The 18,287-nt window shown below is 38.4% G+C and overlaps 1 protein-coding gene across 1 annotated transcript in view; it reads left to right on the top strand.

The window, feature by feature from the left end:
• The window catches only part of SEMA3C (semaphorin 3C), a 111,729-nt gene that overhangs the window by 75,402 nt on the left and 18,040 nt on the right, over positions 1-18,287 (top strand). The window contains exons 7-11 of the mRNA XM_066318747.1: positions 177-319; positions 2,037-2,151; positions 4,304-4,373; positions 7,020-7,164; positions 11,910-12,132. Of these exons, the coding sequence (XP_066174844.1) occupies positions 177-319; positions 2,037-2,151; positions 4,304-4,373; positions 7,020-7,164; positions 11,910-12,132 (696 nt within the window). The remainder of the gene's footprint in view (positions 1-176; positions 320-2,036; positions 2,152-4,303; positions 4,374-7,019; positions 7,165-11,909; positions 12,133-18,287) is intronic.

The following is an 18,287-nucleotide window of genomic DNA, read 5'->3' as shown; positions in this document are numbered from 1 at the left end:
AAATTTGCGGTGAAATAAAATTTGGGGATGCAAACACACGTGGCTTCCAGCAAAGAGCTGGATGATGTTTGATATATTCAGCACTTCCTTGAAGCAGTCAGTAAATGTCAAATCAGTTGTTGCTTATACTAATACATCTTTTGGTTTCATCCTTTTGGTAAACTTTTTCATTTCAGAGCCTATTTTTGTGGATGCTCATGTTATCCCAGATGGCACTGACCCCAACGATGCCAAAATCTACTTCTTCTTCAAAGAAAGACTTACAGACAACAGCGGCAGCACAAAGCAAATCCATTCAATGATTGCAAGAGTGTGCCCAGTAAGAACTATTTTGTTTACCTGATTGCTGGGATAAGCTGCTAGTGTGACATCATAACCTAAAAGACTGAATGTTTGAAAAGCCTTTGATTTGACAAAACTTCCTGTTTCTGTGTCACCATTCATAATTAAGAAGAGTTGTTACTGAAATCACAGCTAGGTCTGAACAGGTTGTATATATCTGTCCATGTGTGTAAGAATATGAAATGTGGAGGTTCAGGGATTTGTGAATTTCTCTGACTGAGTCAGGATAGTTACCGGTGTTAAATTTTCAAGCTTGCTGTCCTTGGCACAAATAAGGCACATTATTTTCTTAATAAAAATGAACTTTAAGCAGTGAAGGCTTTCACACACGTACACACTCAAAAGGCTTTCATACACACACACTCAAAATATTTAAAGCACATCAGAAATATCAAGCTTTTAAATTGGTGGATTTAACTTTCAAATGCTGTTTTCATTTTTATGACATCTGTTCTTTCTGCTTCCTTGTATTGATGTATGTGTGAGCCTAACTTTAAAAATGTGCTTCTTTAGAATTTGATGCTTTGTGATGTTGTTGTGCCTGGATGTGAAGGTGTTTGTCCTTCTTTGGCAATATGATGAGGCATGTGATCTCTTTTATGAAATCTCCATTCCCTGTATTTCAGTGAGAGTGCCTACAGGCCTTTTTTGGGTATTTTGCAAGAAGACGTTTCACACAATTACAGCTGTATTTGGTTTTTTACTGTAATAATGATGTCCAGATGATTTTTGAAAGGCCTAAGCCTTTTTAAACTTACACTGAAGCCAGTAGCAGAATCCCAAGGCCAATGAAAATAAATCTGAGTTAGTCATATTTGTATACTTGTATACATACCATTGTATTAATGTATCAACACCTTTGAGACTGGCAAAATATATTACCCCCTGGAAAGACTCCTTATAAGTCACCCAAAATGTTGGATTACTAACGCCAACAGCATCAGTGGAACATGTACAGCACTTTATTGAAATCACATTTCAATAGCTTCTGCATTTTGGTTTTCTCTTTCCTTGGGTGGCATCATGTTATGCAGTTGGAAAGACACTGCTCTTAGGTAAGGCATTCACCAGCACAGTTAGTCAGGATCTGTCACCTCGGTGCTGCATCCCCTGGTTTGGCAGTTACAGTTTCCACCTTGAACCACGGAAAACTGGAAAGATCTGTGAGTGAGCTGTGACCAAGCCGTGTCTAGACCAAGCTAGCAGGACTTGCAACAGTGCAGGCTAGACCCACACTAGCCATCATTTCTGAATACTGTTTAGAGTATTCACCTCATGTGTCAGTGTGGCTTACTAGGTCGGGTGCAGCTATGCTGCTGTCAGGACTAGAAGAAACATCCCTCTACAGAACCATAGAGATAGCATGGACCTTATCCTGGGTGTCAATGAGTGATGCAGAGCTCCACAGTCACTTCCAATCATAAGAGCATACACTGCTGATGCACAAAGTCTACTGCCCAACCCTCCAACCCTGCTGGCCCAGCAGAGGAGGTCTGCTCAGACTAGTTCTTGGGTTTTTCTGCATATAGAATGCTTAGATGAGGGGATTTGTCTTAGGCCTATCTATTTTTAATATTAAATTTACCAGCTAATTATCTAGATAATGAACTAACCTGAGAAAAATGTGGGAAAGCCCAGTAAAATGTGTAGCTGTGTTTTGTTTCTTCATTTCTGAAAATAATATTCCTTTCCAGAATGACACAGGTGGCCAGCGCAGTCTCGTGAACAAGTGGACAACATTCTTGAAAGCAAGACTTGTGTGCTCAGTAATGGATGAAGATGGAACAGAAACGTACTTTGATGAATTAGGTATCAGAAAAAACATTCCTTAAAATTTCATCCAAATGCTACACCTTGTGCATATTTAATGACTGATTTTCATTCAGTTTCTTTAGTAAAATTATTAACAGTGAAATCATAGCACTACAAGTCCATGACAAAATTCTTGCAGTTTTATGACAGGAAAAGAAAAACAATTCTTTTAAGTCTCTCTGCATAATTATCATTATCTTTGAAATAAAGGCAGTTAATCTTGACTGTGGAAAACAATGATGTATGTAAAGAATTAATATTTGGAAGGAAACATCTAAGTGACTCTTACTATCTTGCTACTAGCTTGGATTACAGCAGAGGGTTTTTAGCATCCCTTTGAAACTGTTTCTATTACCACTGTGTAACACACTGCTTTTCCATAATGATTTTTTTCTATTTTTTGCCACAGGGTAGAATCCTTAGTTTGGTAATTCAAGATAATACTAATAAATCCTGTTCCTGGCACCAGCAATAGCACTATCCATAAATACAATTTCTCAGGAGCTATTCAGTCAAATAAATTTTTGTTTCACCATGTGAAATACTGTAAATATTCAATGGATAATCTATACAGCAATCGCAAGAGGTTTCTTTTCATGAAAGAATTAAGAGATGCATATTTTGATACCTACATGTCAGATAACATTACCAGAAAGTTTCAAATTCTGTGTTTTCCATAGCTGAGATGCTCAAAATCATAGTTCTAAATTCAAGTATTGGAAGATTTGGTATGTGCTTTACTATACATATAAATAATATAAGCAGCTAATATGCCCTCCACTGGGTCTGCATCTGGTTCTGATCTTCTCTCCATTGTATCCTCCCTCTCTCTTTTCCTTAATTGTTATTTCTGATTTCCACCATAGCAAATGAGGTTTGGAGTCTTTTTGAGCTTATATACTTAGAACTATCTGGTGCACTTGCTTTGGTTCAAGGAACCAAATGGAACCTGGTTTCACCTAGGAGCAGATCCTAACTTGCTGTGTCTCAGAACATGCAAGGTGTTTGGAGGGCTGATTTTTTGAAGTTTACAGTGCCTCAGGACTGCCACAGCAGCTCATCCTTCAGAACCGTGATTTACCAACCCCCTCCTCTTCAACAAAGCAGTAGGATAACTGCTTTTGGTTTCTTGTATGACAAAATGTAGGATCATAGTGAATAGGAGACAATGCTCCCAGCATGGGCTCCCAGCACTATTCCCTAGCAAAGAGAAAGAATATAATCACAGCTGGAAATTCAGAAAACTGGGAGAGCAAACACATGCCTCTGTGTTCATGTATAATGCAGGAGAGTATAACACTTCCAGTTCTGCATGGTGAAGTCTTTTACTTTTGACATATTGAAAAGAATATTTTAAAAAATTCAGTGGGTTGAATGAAAGAGCCACATAAATTAATGGAAAGCTAAAGAACATATTCTGTGATAAAAAGATCAAACAGTTCAGTCTTTTTTGTGTTGTAAATTAAGTTTAAGAGGTAGCATGATTATAGTTATTAAGAACATTTGTAAGGAGAAACTGACAGAAATTAAAGTAGTTTTCACTGAAGTGTAAAAAAAATCAACATATTAGCGGCAATAGTGGGTAAATTCATTTCAGTGAGTAGGTACAGTTTTGCACAGTGCAGTCAATAAATCCCTACACAACAGGAAGTAGGAGGTTTATATCTCTCACAGTCTTTACTGCAAAGCTGTCTGACATTCATATCATGTTGAAACTGCATTAGTGAAGGCACTGTAGTGCAGTCTGGACAATAAAACACCTAATTTCCCTGTTTTCAATTACATCCGTCTATGGGAGCTCTTTGTCTTTAATCTACTGCAACTTTAATGTTTTCTTCTGCTAAACAACCTGCTGAAACAAGATACAGCTGAGAAAAATGTTTGACATAGATCCTGAATGTATTTTAAAATCTTTGCCTTCCATCTCCATAAGGCTGGAGAGCATGGAGTTAATTTCCAAATTTGTTTCCAAATGTTCAAGTGCTAGATTTGTGCATATATGGTCTGTTCAGGTGCTAAGTCTTCTTTTTTCCTGTTCGTGTCTGAGATAAAACTACTGTTGAGCTTAGGAAGAACAAAATCATCAATTAAACTGGAAAAGAAAGTCTTTTCTTACTATTCAAAATGTTTTTCTTTCTCTTTCTTACAGAGGATGTGTTTCTCCTGGAGACGGATAACCCCAGAACAACACTTGTATATGGAATTTTTACAACATCAAGGTAAACGTGGAGATTTGAAAAACATTACCTGAACTGCCTGATTCTCTGCATGAAAGCTGACACTGATGTTTTGTGGATGAGGCTGTGCTGGGCAATTCTGTGTTTCTGCTGTGGCCATGGTTTGCATGCAGGAGTCTCAGTATTGTTGCTGTTGCTATCTTATGTCTGAGCTATGCTTCTTGGAGCAAGCTGCTTCCTGACATACTGTCAGCTGCCGCTGGGAAAACATTTCCGTGGAGGCCACTTGCCACTGCTCAGCAGTGGAAAGCTGAATGACTTCAGTGCAGTGGACTGGTGGCATCTGAGAGCACTTAACACCTCCTAAAGAACATCCAACACCCTGATGGATCAAACCAGGAATTCTTGCATGAATTCATACAGATCATTTCCAGTCTCTCAGCTGGCTGATGATCACAGAGATGGCAAATAACCATAGTGGCTTCTGTTGGCTACAAAGGACAATCTTACGTGGCATTGGGTCTCCTCCCTGTTACAGCCAGTTGTATTCACTTACTGGCTGGTTTAGAAAGCATTTAATGAATTCACAAGGATGGTGGAAGCATTAAATGTGGCTTACTATGCTGAAACTCTCCACAAAGCTAGACTGACAGGTGGACCAACAGATTCTTCCACCTCTACCTTTATTTTTTTTTCCTGTTGCCCTCACTACATAGTGTTAGCACGGAGTAAAATTGGTTACTACCCCTGATTTCTGATATGCTACCCTTTATTATTTAGCTGTTATTTCTTACATTCAAAGAAGTGTTCTGTTTGCTTTTTTTTAAAAAAAATCTTTAATTTATGTGATCAAATTAGAAAATTATGTAATTTATTGTTAATAATTCCTTTAATTGCAAGTTTTAGTAGAAAAATCCTTTCAGATTTTTTTTTCTCCGATAGGTTTTTATTCACCAAGATATAGGGGTCTACTTCCTTAAATATGACAGGAGAATATGATTCTATGATATTTAATTGGGGAAAAAAATCATCACATAACTTGTAAACTTAGGTACTGTCTATAATTCCTTCTTCAAGGAAAGAAAAAAGGATCAGCTTCTGTTTAGTAGTAAAACCACACATCATTAGGTTGGAGGTGCAACATTACTGAATTGGAAACATTTGTACTTAATTCTGGTATTTCTCAGTGGAAATAAGGTTTGCATCACAGACCCATATAAGGTGACAATAAAAGAAGAAACTTCACTTTTTTCCTGGCTCTCAAGCTATTTTCTCTCTCTGAAGTTTTACACATGCATTTCTGTTATTGTGAACCACATGGTCTATTCTTGCTTTATTTTTGCTCAGCTATAGGTTGAATGTGTTACCTAGTTAAATACAGAAACCATAAGGATTTATATTCTTCAATAGTTCCTGCATCTTCATCTCTGTAGACTTCCAACTCATAACAGTAGCAAGAGAGAAACATCACAGGAAGTCATAACTACTAGTATTTTTATCTAAATCATACGGAAGGAAACCGAGTAATACTGAACTAAATTGTTTTAGTGTTCACAATGTGCTGTAAATCTAACATAAAACATCTGGAAAGACTAAATGCATTTCTCAAAACCTATTAATACCTAGTAAAATTTCCACAAACACCATAATCCATCAGAAAGGTTCGTTCTACTAATCCATCTATAGCTGAGAGCAATGTGGATTTCACTTTTGTTTAGACACTGTGTAATATTTTCAGGCTTTTTCTGGAGTGTTTTTTCTTCTTCAATTGAAAACAGTTACTTGGATTATCTTCATCCTACAGTTAACACCAGGCAGATTTTAGACTGTCTGGCGTTTCCACTTTTTAAAAATAAATATCACAAACCTTGCATGCAGTGAGAGGAAAAATGGGAGAGTTAATTCGCTGTAGTCAGCCTTAAAATCAGTCTGGAAAGTTTTCCCCTAGTGCCCTTCATCATCACGGGGTGATGGAGACCATCCAGGGCTTGTGCTACCTGGACCCGTGGCTGAATCTAGAGCAGTGGGAAGGACATTCCCTTTTCTTAGGCAAATCCCTGAGTTCCCTTCAGGAAGCTTCAGGCTTCGGTCTTCCTAAGACCAGTTTTATGGGCGGATTTGAGGGCTGTATAGGAGTAATTCCTTTACAGCTGCATCATGTCCCCATTTTTTGCAAAAAAGCTGGAAACTGATTATAATAATCCAGCTGGTTGTCATTGCTCTGGATGTTTTGATTAGTATTTCAGCCATCTATTTTAGGAAGCTCATGGAGGTCTTGTGGTTAATATACTGGTAGGGAGCTCTGGAAACCTGTGCTGAGCTGGCAATACAAAGTTTATAAAACTCCTGCCTCACTGAAGTCAGCAATATTTTTTGCCATTGATATAACTGGAGGCAGATTATATTTCTTGTATATTTAGCATTAGGAAATCTTGTTGCACGAGTAGGGTAGTGCCTGCCTCTCTCCTTTTTCAGTTCACTGTTCAGAAAAGTGCTAAGTCTTAAGAAGTAGTGGTGCATATTAGGCGGCTAGATTAGTTGATTTTAAATGTTTTAAATCTATATAAAAGCAATAAATCATATAAAATATTATGTTGGAGGTATCTTTCATCATTGGACCGTGCAAAATTATGGAAAAGCTATAAAAGAGTTGGTGTATTGCAATGCTAACTTCTTCTTGTCTTCCAGCTCCATATTTAAAGGCTCAGCCGTGTGTGTGTATCATCTGTCTGACATCCAGACTGTGTTTAATGGGCCATTTGCACACAAGGAGGGCCCAAACCACCAGCTGATTCCATATCAGGGCAGAATTCCATACCCGCGACCTGGCACTGTAAGTACAAAGATGTTTATTCACTCTTGCCAATTGCTTGTCTTTGTTTAATGCATAAATAAATATTATTTATTCCAGGAGAAAAGTCTGTATGTGACTGTGACAGTTACAATTCAGAACTGTTTTATTTGCTTTTCAGTTGCCCACAAATCATTTCGGGTCTGGTAATCTTCTAGAAAGAATTAAAATTCATGTAAAATGTTATTTGTTCTTTCTCTTTCTGCTTCAAAGGTGATAAGAATTAGTTCATTAGGTGGTAGCCTTCTTGTTTGCATTTCTGTTTTGTGGGTACATTTGAGCGAAATGTAGCTAAATAAACAAGCATGCAAAGACAGCATTGTTAGTGTGTTCCAGAGCCTGGATCCAAACGGTCTGTATGTCTGTCTTCTGTCTGTATGAATTTTCTTTAGTTCTACAGAGTCTTGCACCTCTACTCAGATGCTTAAGAGATGTAGCAGGAGATTAAGAGAACAAGGTTTCTGGGACTTGTCACTTGACTGTCATACCCTGCCAGGTTCTGAATCTTACAGGAGAGACTAGAAATGGATGCATTTTCTTATCATTCAGTTCACTGTAGTCTTCGTCCTAAGAATGCTTTGTGTATGCTTTGCTTTCAAGACTTTCTTTCACTATATCAGGGGTAGTAATAATCTTCCAATAAATTCTGTACACAATTAGAGCTAGCTCTGTTTCCAAGTTGTGTAAAAGTATCTCATGAAATATTTTAAGCGAAACTATTATTTCTTCTTACTTTTCAACCTCATGACATACAAAAATTGATGTTAATGCACTTTTATCTTTATTTACTTACTTACTTATTTTAACTATTCTTAATTTATGTTCAACAGAAATGTGACATCTTATATTTCAAGCTTTAATGAAGAATGTATGAGCTTTCTCTAGAATCATCTCTGAATCCATATTTGCTAAATGAATATGGTGGTGTAGGTGTGTGCCCACTCCTATGAAATCTTGAAGTTTCTCAAGTATCAGAACGAAATAAGTGTGCAGAGAATCATAAATTATCTCTCAACAGTGTAGTTTCTTTTTTTTTTTTTTTAGATTAACACTTGGTTGCTTTTCCATTCATCATGGGAAATTAAATTTTATTTTAATTTTGCCAGTCCCTGTGAGAACCTTTAACCTTATCACTATTTCCATCTGGTTTGTCTTTATGCTCCAAAATCTTGTTCTTTTTCTCTCTTTCTTTCTCATACATGGAATAGCTCATCAGAGCTCATCTCTGAGCTCATCTCCATACATGGAATAGCTCTTGCTGTTCACACAATTCTTCATGATGTTTTAGTGCAGTTGTTGTTGGCTATAAGTTAGTACTTTACATTCCCAGATCTCTAGAATTAACTAATCAATACCTAACATTCCACTAAGGCCTAATCCTAACATTATTCTTCCCTTGCAATTAATTCATGCAGCTCTAATCTCATGAGTTCACTGAGGCTTTAAAAAAAAAGACCCATTTAAACAGGAAGTTTCACACTATTGTGATTAGTCACATTTCAAAGTTTCTTGCTGCTTCAGAGTATTTTGTTTGTATGTGTTTCCTCAACCACTGCCATGTTTTTCATGGTTCATCTCGTGGAGGCTTCTGAGGTATTCCAGATGGGCCTAAAGAAATTTGGCTATACAACAGAAAGAGGAAAAAAATCAGATGTGGATTTAACATGGTGACCAAAATTATCTACACTTTCCGGATATGCCGATGAGCTCTGAATTCGAAGATAAATTCTTAGATCATGGCTCACAGAAATTCCTTTAGTTGACCCTTGCTGGTTTTTGGATCACTGGCTTTTGTGTGGTTCCTCATGATTCAGCCACAGTATCCTTAAGTCATATTTTCTAAGATGGAATTTCTTTGGCTTTGCTTATTTTTTCACTGCCAAAAACATTCCACTTTTCAGTGTGCGCCACAAACTTTATTTTTCACTTACATCAAAGCATCTGCAAAAATCGGGACATGGGGATATTTTGCTGCTCACAATTTGTGCTCAAAGAGTTAATGTGATTAGCCATGTTTGCAGTCTGTGGGGCTTGATCTTCTCTTCTCTGGAATGTACTTTTTTGGTAACTTCTGGGATGCTGGACTAGACAGAGATGCCTTTTTATATGACATGGAAAATCCTACTTTGCAGTTGCCTAAAGAGATATTCATACTAAACCTCTGGATAGAAATGAAAATCCATCATGTTGCAGTACACTGGATAAACAATGGAAAGGCTTCAGTGTAGCTTCGGTAGGATTAAATAAAGCAGTTCTTCTGGCCATGATCAGCTCAGCAGTGTTTGGCTGGCCTTCACTAAATACCAATGGTTTCTTATTTCTCCACAAGCAAAACTTACTTATGGAAAAAAAAAATACATAATTGGCAGCTTGCTACTAAACTCAGTGATGTTTGAGGGTAGTTTCCATTTTTCAGAGTTTACAGAAATAGTTTTTGTACCTACAGCATGTTGGGGAATATGCTGTAAATTAAAGAATTCTGATAATCGAGTGTGAACATAAAATTGTGTAGACAAGTTCTTGAATGAACTGTGAAGGATGACCATTCAATCCCTCCAGGAAAGGGAGAGCTTGTAAGTTTCTTCAGTATCATCTTTTGATTGTCACTCATTTAGCAAAAGAATTAATTGGTTTAAGATGTTTGTTCAGGCTTTGCTCGGAACAGTGATATAATGCAAGTTTTTAGGGTCATGCTGGAGTGAATCATAGCGCAGACATTTTTGCAAGAAATCACAGACAAAAGTCTTATGACTCCAAGTCAATAATGGAAGGGTTGAAACTGTCAAAGACTTAATTGACCTATGTGAGACAGGAAAGTTTTAAGTTGAACTGTTCGTGAAACAGAATCCCTCTTGAAAGGAACTGGGGTCTGGCAGAGCACTGCCAAGTTGAATAATCTTGCTAATGATGAATGCAGTTCCTTTTTAAGCATTTGTTGCTAATCTTAACAGATACATAGGTTTTCTGTAATGTGGATGAATATGCCAGAGAGGATGGAGCAAGAGAGATAATAGGAATTCAACTTTGTGACCAGTCTTATAATATTAACATATAGCATCATTTCTAATGAGAGACAAAACAAAACCCTTAGGATAAATATGAACCCAGAAAAATAAATTGTCAGGGATGTCAGATGAGAGAAACAACCCATGTCTGAAATGAGTTCTGGTTCTTCTTCCTGGAGGGGACTCATGCCAGAGCAGTTTCTTTTGAAGAGTTCCTACCAGAGCTGTTCTACTCTGTATAAATAATTAACTCCTAAATGACCCAGAAGATGACTTTAAAGCCTGTGATTAGGCCGAAGTCCCCTCTCTATTTTTTCCTGGTATGCCCAGTGAATGGTTTGTTGGGTGCACAGTATGAAACAGCTTTTAGCAGTGAGGGTAGAACAGGCACTCCTGCCTGTGGTTACAGGGATGCCCTGGGAGGTGAAGACCCAAATTCTAACATTGCATCTCATCAGGTAGGCTTGACACATGACTCACATATCCCCAGACAGTTTCCAAGTCTCTCAGAATATGATTCATTTTATGTAATTTTAGCCATCTAAAAGCAGGGTGTTCAGTCTGAATTACTGACTACAGAGGAAACCTAAGAATAAGTGCCTGACTTTAAGAGAGTAGAAGTCAGGTGAGGTAAATCTCTCCCTAAGCTACTGGCTATTTTGTGTCTGTGTTTTTGACCAGAAATTCCATCCTAGATGTAAGAATGGCCCTTGTCAAAATTAAAAAAAATTTCCATCAAGTGCTTTTTATTGAAAAATCATTTTCCAATTGGAAAAATACTGCGTTGAAACTCTTCTGAACATCTCCAGTACTATGAGGAGAGTTTCATTTCACAGCTCAAAAATACAGTAAGGGGTAAAATCAAAGCTCGGGAGCAGCAATAAGAATGAGGTAGTGAGGTAGTGGTAGCTGAAAAAAAATAGCAAGTAAACTAACACAGATACATCCAGAATTTTGTACCATTTACTGACATAGCTCTGATTTTTTCAGGGTTTCCATTTAGTTCCAAACTCAGTAGAGTTGAGTTTTGTAAGATGGCTTTTATTTTCTCATGAGGCCCAGAATGCCTCAGGGATGATTATTTGGATAATTCTTCATTATATTTAAAGAAGCATCCAAAATATTCAGGGACTTCAGTTACTTCTAAGACATAGGGAGAAGTATAGACAATCTTTTCAGATATAAGTAAGTTGTTGTAAGACTCCCTCATCAACTCCATATTATTGCTCTTTCAAATAAAGATGAGTCACAGGCTCTTTCATCATCTTATAATCAACATAATGACAAAAGGGATATTGGCCAAATTACAATTAACTATTAGATTTTGTCTTCTGCTTTTGTACCAATTCTGTAAAAAAAACAGATTCAAAAGTTTGCTATCTATAGCAAACTCTTGGATTATTTTCTTTTCTAACAGGCAGTTTAGAAGCATAAAACATGTAGAAATACATTCAGAAGTACAGATCTTTGCCATCAAGCTGGATTTTGAAAGTGCAAAAATACGTTTTGGTTTGTTTTATCAGAAGTGATGCGAGTTCAAATTCTAGCTATTCAACACTTCATTCCCCTTACTGGAATGTAGTAAATTTGGCCCAAATCTGAAGTGCCTTTTTGGGAATTTCCTTTGTCAACTGTCTATCTATATTTGTAAATGATCTGGAGATGAAACCTCTCTGAAAGATGGTCAGTACTGCTCATCATTACTGTGCATGTTTCTTGCAGTGTCCAGGGGGAGCCTTCACACCCAATGTGCGGACAACCAAAGAGTTTCCAGATGATGTTGTGACCTTCATTAGGAATCACCCTTTGATGTTTAATCCCATTTACCCCATACACAAGAGGCCTTTAATCATCCGGATAGGGGCTGACTACAAGTATACAAAGATTGCTGTGGATCGAGTGAATGCTGCTGATGGAAGATACCATGTCTTGTTCCTTGGAACAGGTGAGACAAATCTGGCAGTATTCATTTTCCTCTGTTGCAATGGAGTCTGCAATCAACTCTGATTTTTACAATTTTCAGCTTTCAGAAATACTTGTTTAAATGTTTGCAATCTACAGAAGTGTTGTAGAAATCCATGAATTATGTTCTCTTTCTGTGCATTTTTCTATTTATGATAGACATCAATTATGTGCAAGAGATACAATGTATTGATCTTAATTCTGAGACAAAAAGCAACACCAGTGTATATTTTATTGCATCTAAATTATAATACTTCTCTTGTATATGGTTTGTCTACAGTATGATTCCACATTAGATTCTGATGATCTCTAAGGAAAGAAAAAAATATCAAAATCTGGCTTATAATATTTCTATACTCTCATAATCATTATTTAATATATTCTGTGTAAGCTACTTGGGAGGAAAAGCACAATCTGATCAAGATATTGCAAAGGCAGAAACAACTCCTCCAGAAAACAGTAGTAATATGGAAGTACTTAGCGGAGAAAAAGAAACAAATGGTTGAAGTCTTAGCAGTAGTGGACAAAAAGAACTTAATCCAAGTATCCTATAATAATTTCTGCCTAATATAACCTATGTTCTGTTTTTACTTACATCACATTTGAATCTAGTGTTATGTGTCTGAAGTCTGCAGGGAACAGGTTAAGTGATTCTTGTACTGATCAATTTTGATTTTTTTAAATACTCTGATATGAATCACGCCCTTTAGATTGAAGCAGACAAGTAGAGTGGTATACTCTGGCTAGACCCTAGGACTCCCTAACATCTGAAACTCATGCTGGTTTAACAGGGCATTAGAGGTCGATACGCACAAAGGCTAATCTTTTTTACTTTTTTTACTTTCAAGTAGAACAAAGGAGAAGAACTCTAGGAGAACAAATATATTTCTGAACATCAGAAAATGATTACAGAGATGGCTTGCATTGCTTTTATGGTTCACATAGTATTGGGGTCCTGATTGTTTTCTGCTTGTAGAATAACCGTGTCTGCCAACAAACTCCCATGGGGCTGGGAATGACCATCTTGTTGTAATAGATTTAGGAAGCAGGTGCTAAAAAAATCTCTTAAGAATGTCAGGCTTCTATAGTGAAAGGATTAAAAGTAAGTCTCTACACTCTTCTTAGAAGAACCTATCGAACTACCAAAATCAGCAGGATGCCTGTGTGCCAAAGGAGGCCAACTGCACACGGTGCTGTGTGTGCAGTAGTGTATCCAGCAAACAGGTTGATGGAAAGGACTTTTTCCCTGTATTTGGCTCCTGTTGGGAATACTGTTCCCAGCTGTGAGCTAACCAGTACAAAGAAAACGCTGACCTAATGGAGCAAGACCAGTTGTGGGACTGTATGATGTGATGTATGAGAAAAAGCCAAGAAAATGGGTTTATTCAGAGAAAGCTGAGGAGAGACCTTAATGCTGTTGACAACTCTCAAATGGGTGGGTACAACTACCTAGTGGGAAAATAACAGATGGGGACTCTCCTCAAGGTGCTCAGTGAGGGATTTCACACGAGCTGCAATATGGGACAGCGTTGTCAGATATAAAGGAAAAAGGTTTTGCCATCAACATGACCAAACAGTAGAAAAAGGTTCCAGGGAGTTTAAGAATTCTCCATCTTGAGAGACTCAAAAGATTCAAACCCCTACAAACACAGCACTGAGTACCAGATATCTTCTACAGGCTACAGGTTTCTGCAGTTCCATGAAAGGAAAACAAAACCACTTCATTCACGTGAGGTTATGGATGGAGAAAATGAGAAGGGCTAAAGCCCAGCAAGAGCTCAATCTGGCTACTGCTGTAAAAGGCAATAAAAATGTTTCTATAAATACATCAGCAGCAAAAAAGTGAGTTAAGGAGAATTTCCATCCTTTACTGGAAGCAGTGGAAAGACAGAAGGTCTTAGTGCCTTCTTAGCCTCAGTCTTTAGTAGCAAGACCAGTTCAGCAGGCTCCCAGCCCCTGAGGTGGAAGACAGGAATAAGGAGCAGAATGAAGCCTCCATAATCCAAGGAGAAATGGTCAGTGACCTACTACACCCCTTAGACACACACATCCTTGGGGCTGGATGGGATCCACTCAAGGATACTGTGGGAGCTGGCAGAGTGCTCACCAAGCCACTTTCCCTCATTTAGCAGCAGTCCTGCCAGCTGGGAAGGACTCAGCTGATGGGAAGGAAGTTGTGTGATGCCCATCCACAAAAAGGACCACAAGGAGGATGTAGGGAACTACAAACCTGTCAGTAAGACCTCAGAGCTGCAGAAGGTTTTGGAGCAGATCATCTTGAGTGCCATCCCATGGTGTGTGCAGGCCAACCAGGGATCAGACCCAGCCAGCAGGGGTTTGTGAAAGGCAGGTCCTGCTTTATCAGACTGAGCTCCTTCCATGACCAGGTGACTCACACAGTGTGAGGAAGAGGCTCTGGGTGTTCTCTACCTGGACTTTAGTAAAGTCTTTGACACCATTTCCCACAGCATTATCCTGGAGAAACCAGCTGATCCTGGCCTGGATGGGAGCACTGTTCACTGGGGATAAAACTGGCTGGACAGATAAAGCTGGGCCCAGAGAGTGGAGGGGAATGGGTTTACATCCAGCTGGTGGCGGGTCCAACTGGTGTTTCTTCAGATCTTTCCCAACCTAAACAATTCTGGATTCCATGTTTTTTCCACAAAACCTTTACCAAGTCTCCATCTGATGTAGAGTGAATGCTTAGTATATGATAAGGCATAGTCAGGGTAATGAATTGTTCAAAGAATTTCCTAAGTTTTTGATCTGGGTATTTTTCCTGGCAGGAAGTTGATAAATGAGTTTTAAGGTATTCTTGATTCTTTCCTGTTTGCAGCTGTTGGAAACTACTAAATTAACCTAATTAGGACAGGGCTTTTACAAGGTGGGTTCTCCCCCCCCCCCTTTCCCTCTCCCCACCACTAACATAAGCCCGCATTTTCTGTCTAGTTTAATTAACGCAGATACAATTTCTGACTGTGACCTGTTAGGATATTTCTTCTCCTTTCCTGCAGAAGTCGTCTTCTACTATATAAGTGTTGATAGAGAGCATGTCTACTCTCATTATACAACTGCTCAAGAAAACTTGATAAAAGAGCAGTTTTACTTTACTGTTTGTTTTCTTCCTTGACAAATCACTATTTTAGTCAGAGTAACAGATTGGTAGGCTAGTGCAGATCTTCCAAATGAACTTTTTTTTTTTTCAATGTATAGTGGTGCCATTGTTTTAAAATGCTCTGTAAGCATCTCATGTTATGTGGAGGCAAATTCTGCTAAAGCTCAGTAGAAATGATTAACGTAAGTTCCTGGACCATATAGGTTGTTAATGTAGCAATGATAAAGGTGGAAGACTGTTGAAAAACTGAAATGCCCTTGAAATCACAGTTTGATAGTAAGCATTTTTCTCTGCATGAGGTAAACATAGGTAATTAATTTTATCCTTTGATGATCATCTGGCTGGTTTTAGGCGATCAATGTGCCCTCATAAACACATGTGAGCTGCTAAAAACATAAACATTCCTCAGGTTGTTCTTATGTTTATCCTCCTCTGTGTATCAGCACAGGACCCATTATGGATCAAATGCAAAAAGTGCAGCTCTTGATACTTTATATTCATTGTTTTATCTTCTTCATTACACTGGAGACAAGGATCATTTTCTTCTTTCTAGTGAGATGGAGGGCAGGCATTATTCTTCCTGAGTAGGGCACAGGACATGAATACCTTCCAAGGTCTTTCTCCAATGAAATTGCTGCAATGTAAGTTACTGCATTTCTCAGCCCTTTCAAATAAAAGTGATCAGGTTTCAGCCACTGAGAGGAGAAACTTGTTTTCTTTATTCTCTGCTTTCTGTGAGACTCAGGAGGATTTGATAGAGATATTAAGTGTCAAAAGGAATGCAGAGGGGATTTGCTTTGGTGTCAGTTCATCCCAGCAAATGCAAAAACCACATTGTATAGGAGAATTTCATGTGATAATTTTCTTGGGAGCCTGGAGCCCCACAGACGGAGACAATGGGACTTGACACCTGGTGACAATTACACTCAGCTCAAATGATAAGTTACTGCTGCTGAACTGAGATGTTGCCAGCCATGTCTGTCACTGTCAGTGACCTGTCTCATGCTTGAAATCAGAGTGTTTTATGTCTTGCCAGATGCAAAGCACACAAAATGTTTAGCTTTTCCTCTCTTCCTCCTCTATAGCCTTAGTAATAAATCACTTCCTGAATGCAAGTGAAGAATAACAGAAGTACAGAGCTCCGACAGCCCCAGTGGTTTTCATCATGTAGCCATGGCACAGGAGGGTATAGGCAGCTCTGCAATTTTTTCACCTTGGTGTGAACTAAATGTCGTGTTTCCTTTGCTCCCCCAGACACAAGTTTGTTCATACCCAGAGTTAATGCACTGCTTTTCTCCCTTGCTTACTTGCATAGCAAACAAAATAAATCCCAGTGACAGACATCGTTTTTGTGGCAATCCATGATTTTCAAATTATTATAATCTCCTGTTTTCTCTATGCTTTTAACATGAAGACTCACAAAGCACTTGCCAAACTTGCTAGTTTTGTTAGGTCTCCCCTAAGGGATCTCTTCACCCCTGTCTGGCATGAGCTGACTTGGAACAAGTCTAGACTGATAGAGAGCAGTGCTGCAAGAGAAGAGTGCTGCCTACCTGTCCTGTCTTCCCAAATAGAAACCCAAGAGAGAACTTTTTTGGAAAGAATATAATCACTCATTTGCATATCTGACTAGAGCAATGCTTGATGGTATTTTTTTCCTATGCTATGAGACATAGAATATTCAGTTGAAGAATTTAGGATTAGAGTTCTGTTTCAATTATTTCATTTCTGTGATGGGGCAGGACTCAGTCCTGAGTTTTTTTTTGGAAATCACGCTGGAGTTGTACTGTAATTTGTTTACTCATTTCAGTAATATCTGAAGAATCTGAGCTTTCAATATTTTGTGTTCATCCTTTGGTGGATTGTTTTCTACCTGAGTTTTAAGACAGCAGTAAAACACCATGAAAACATATTTGTGAGATTAATATTAATTTATAAAGTGTACCACCTACTGCTTGCAGCACGACAGCTTTTGGTCAAAGTACACACAGATTGCACAACCAAAAGATTATTCATGGGGTTTTCCATTGCTCCTGGTGTTACAAAAATATTTAAATGTCTGGGTCAAATTTGGGTACATTAAACAGCTATGGGCACGAATGGGATTTTTTAGCTCCTTGCTATCAAGATATAATATGTTTTTCTGGAAAGAGATCTAAGTGACTGTCATAAAAAGGCACTACAGGCTTCAGTGTGGCTTATTGAGATGATTAATGTCAGCCACATGCATCTGATGTGGCGTGAGGCTGATCGATGTTTCTCATTATCTTTTCTTCTCTGATGAAACATTTGTTTTCAAAGTCTAGATGCATTAAGTGCCTCCAGAGTATAAGTTAGTAATACTCATTTTCATGGTGTTGTATGATGGCTGTCTTTTTTTCAAAACTAACCCTTGCTGACAACAGTAGCCTCCAGTAATGCAATAACCAAATGATCTACAGATTCTAAGAGAGATAATCTGGTCAAAAGAGCAAGCTTGCCTCCCATGGTTTTCCTAGCTGCAGCTTCGTGACTGTGAGCTTGGGAAGATGATGTTGCACAACAGTGGCACAACAGGCATCAGACACAATTTCCTTCTTCCTCTTGGTCACAGTGCCTGAGTCATTCATAACCTTTTGTTGACCTGTTCATCCAAAGCTTTTCCACAGACTTTTAAGATGATATGTAAGTTAAGAGGGTGTACCTCCACCTGCTTCATTTTCCTTTCTCAGCTTTTATTCAGGCAAGCTCACACTGTCCCAAAAGATTGACTGAGTGGGGGCTGTACAAAAACTTCACCCTCAAGTGTGAGCATTTGTATCTGTCGTTTTGTTCTTTGGTGCAGGTTGACTTTTATGAAGTTTCACAGAGATATTATGAGCTGGAAAAAAATTACCCCCATTTGACAGATGAGTGAACTAGCACAGAGAGGTTAGTGGCCATGGTGGGAGCTCTTGAGTTACAGCAGACACAGGGCGTGGGAACGTGGCTGTCAGCCCTGCCTGCTAACCTGCCACCCTCTCAGGTGCTCTGCTGAGCCTCAG

Source organism: Sylvia atricapilla, chromosome 5 (assembly GCF_009819655.1).
Source record: "Sylvia atricapilla isolate bSylAtr1 chromosome 5, bSylAtr1.pri, whole genome shotgun sequence".
In the NCBI taxonomy this organism is placed as follows: Eukaryota; Metazoa; Chordata; class Aves; order Passeriformes; family Sylviidae; genus Sylvia; species Sylvia atricapilla.
Note: the sequence above shows the minus strand (reverse complement) of the source record. Positions and strands in the feature narration are given on the sequence as shown.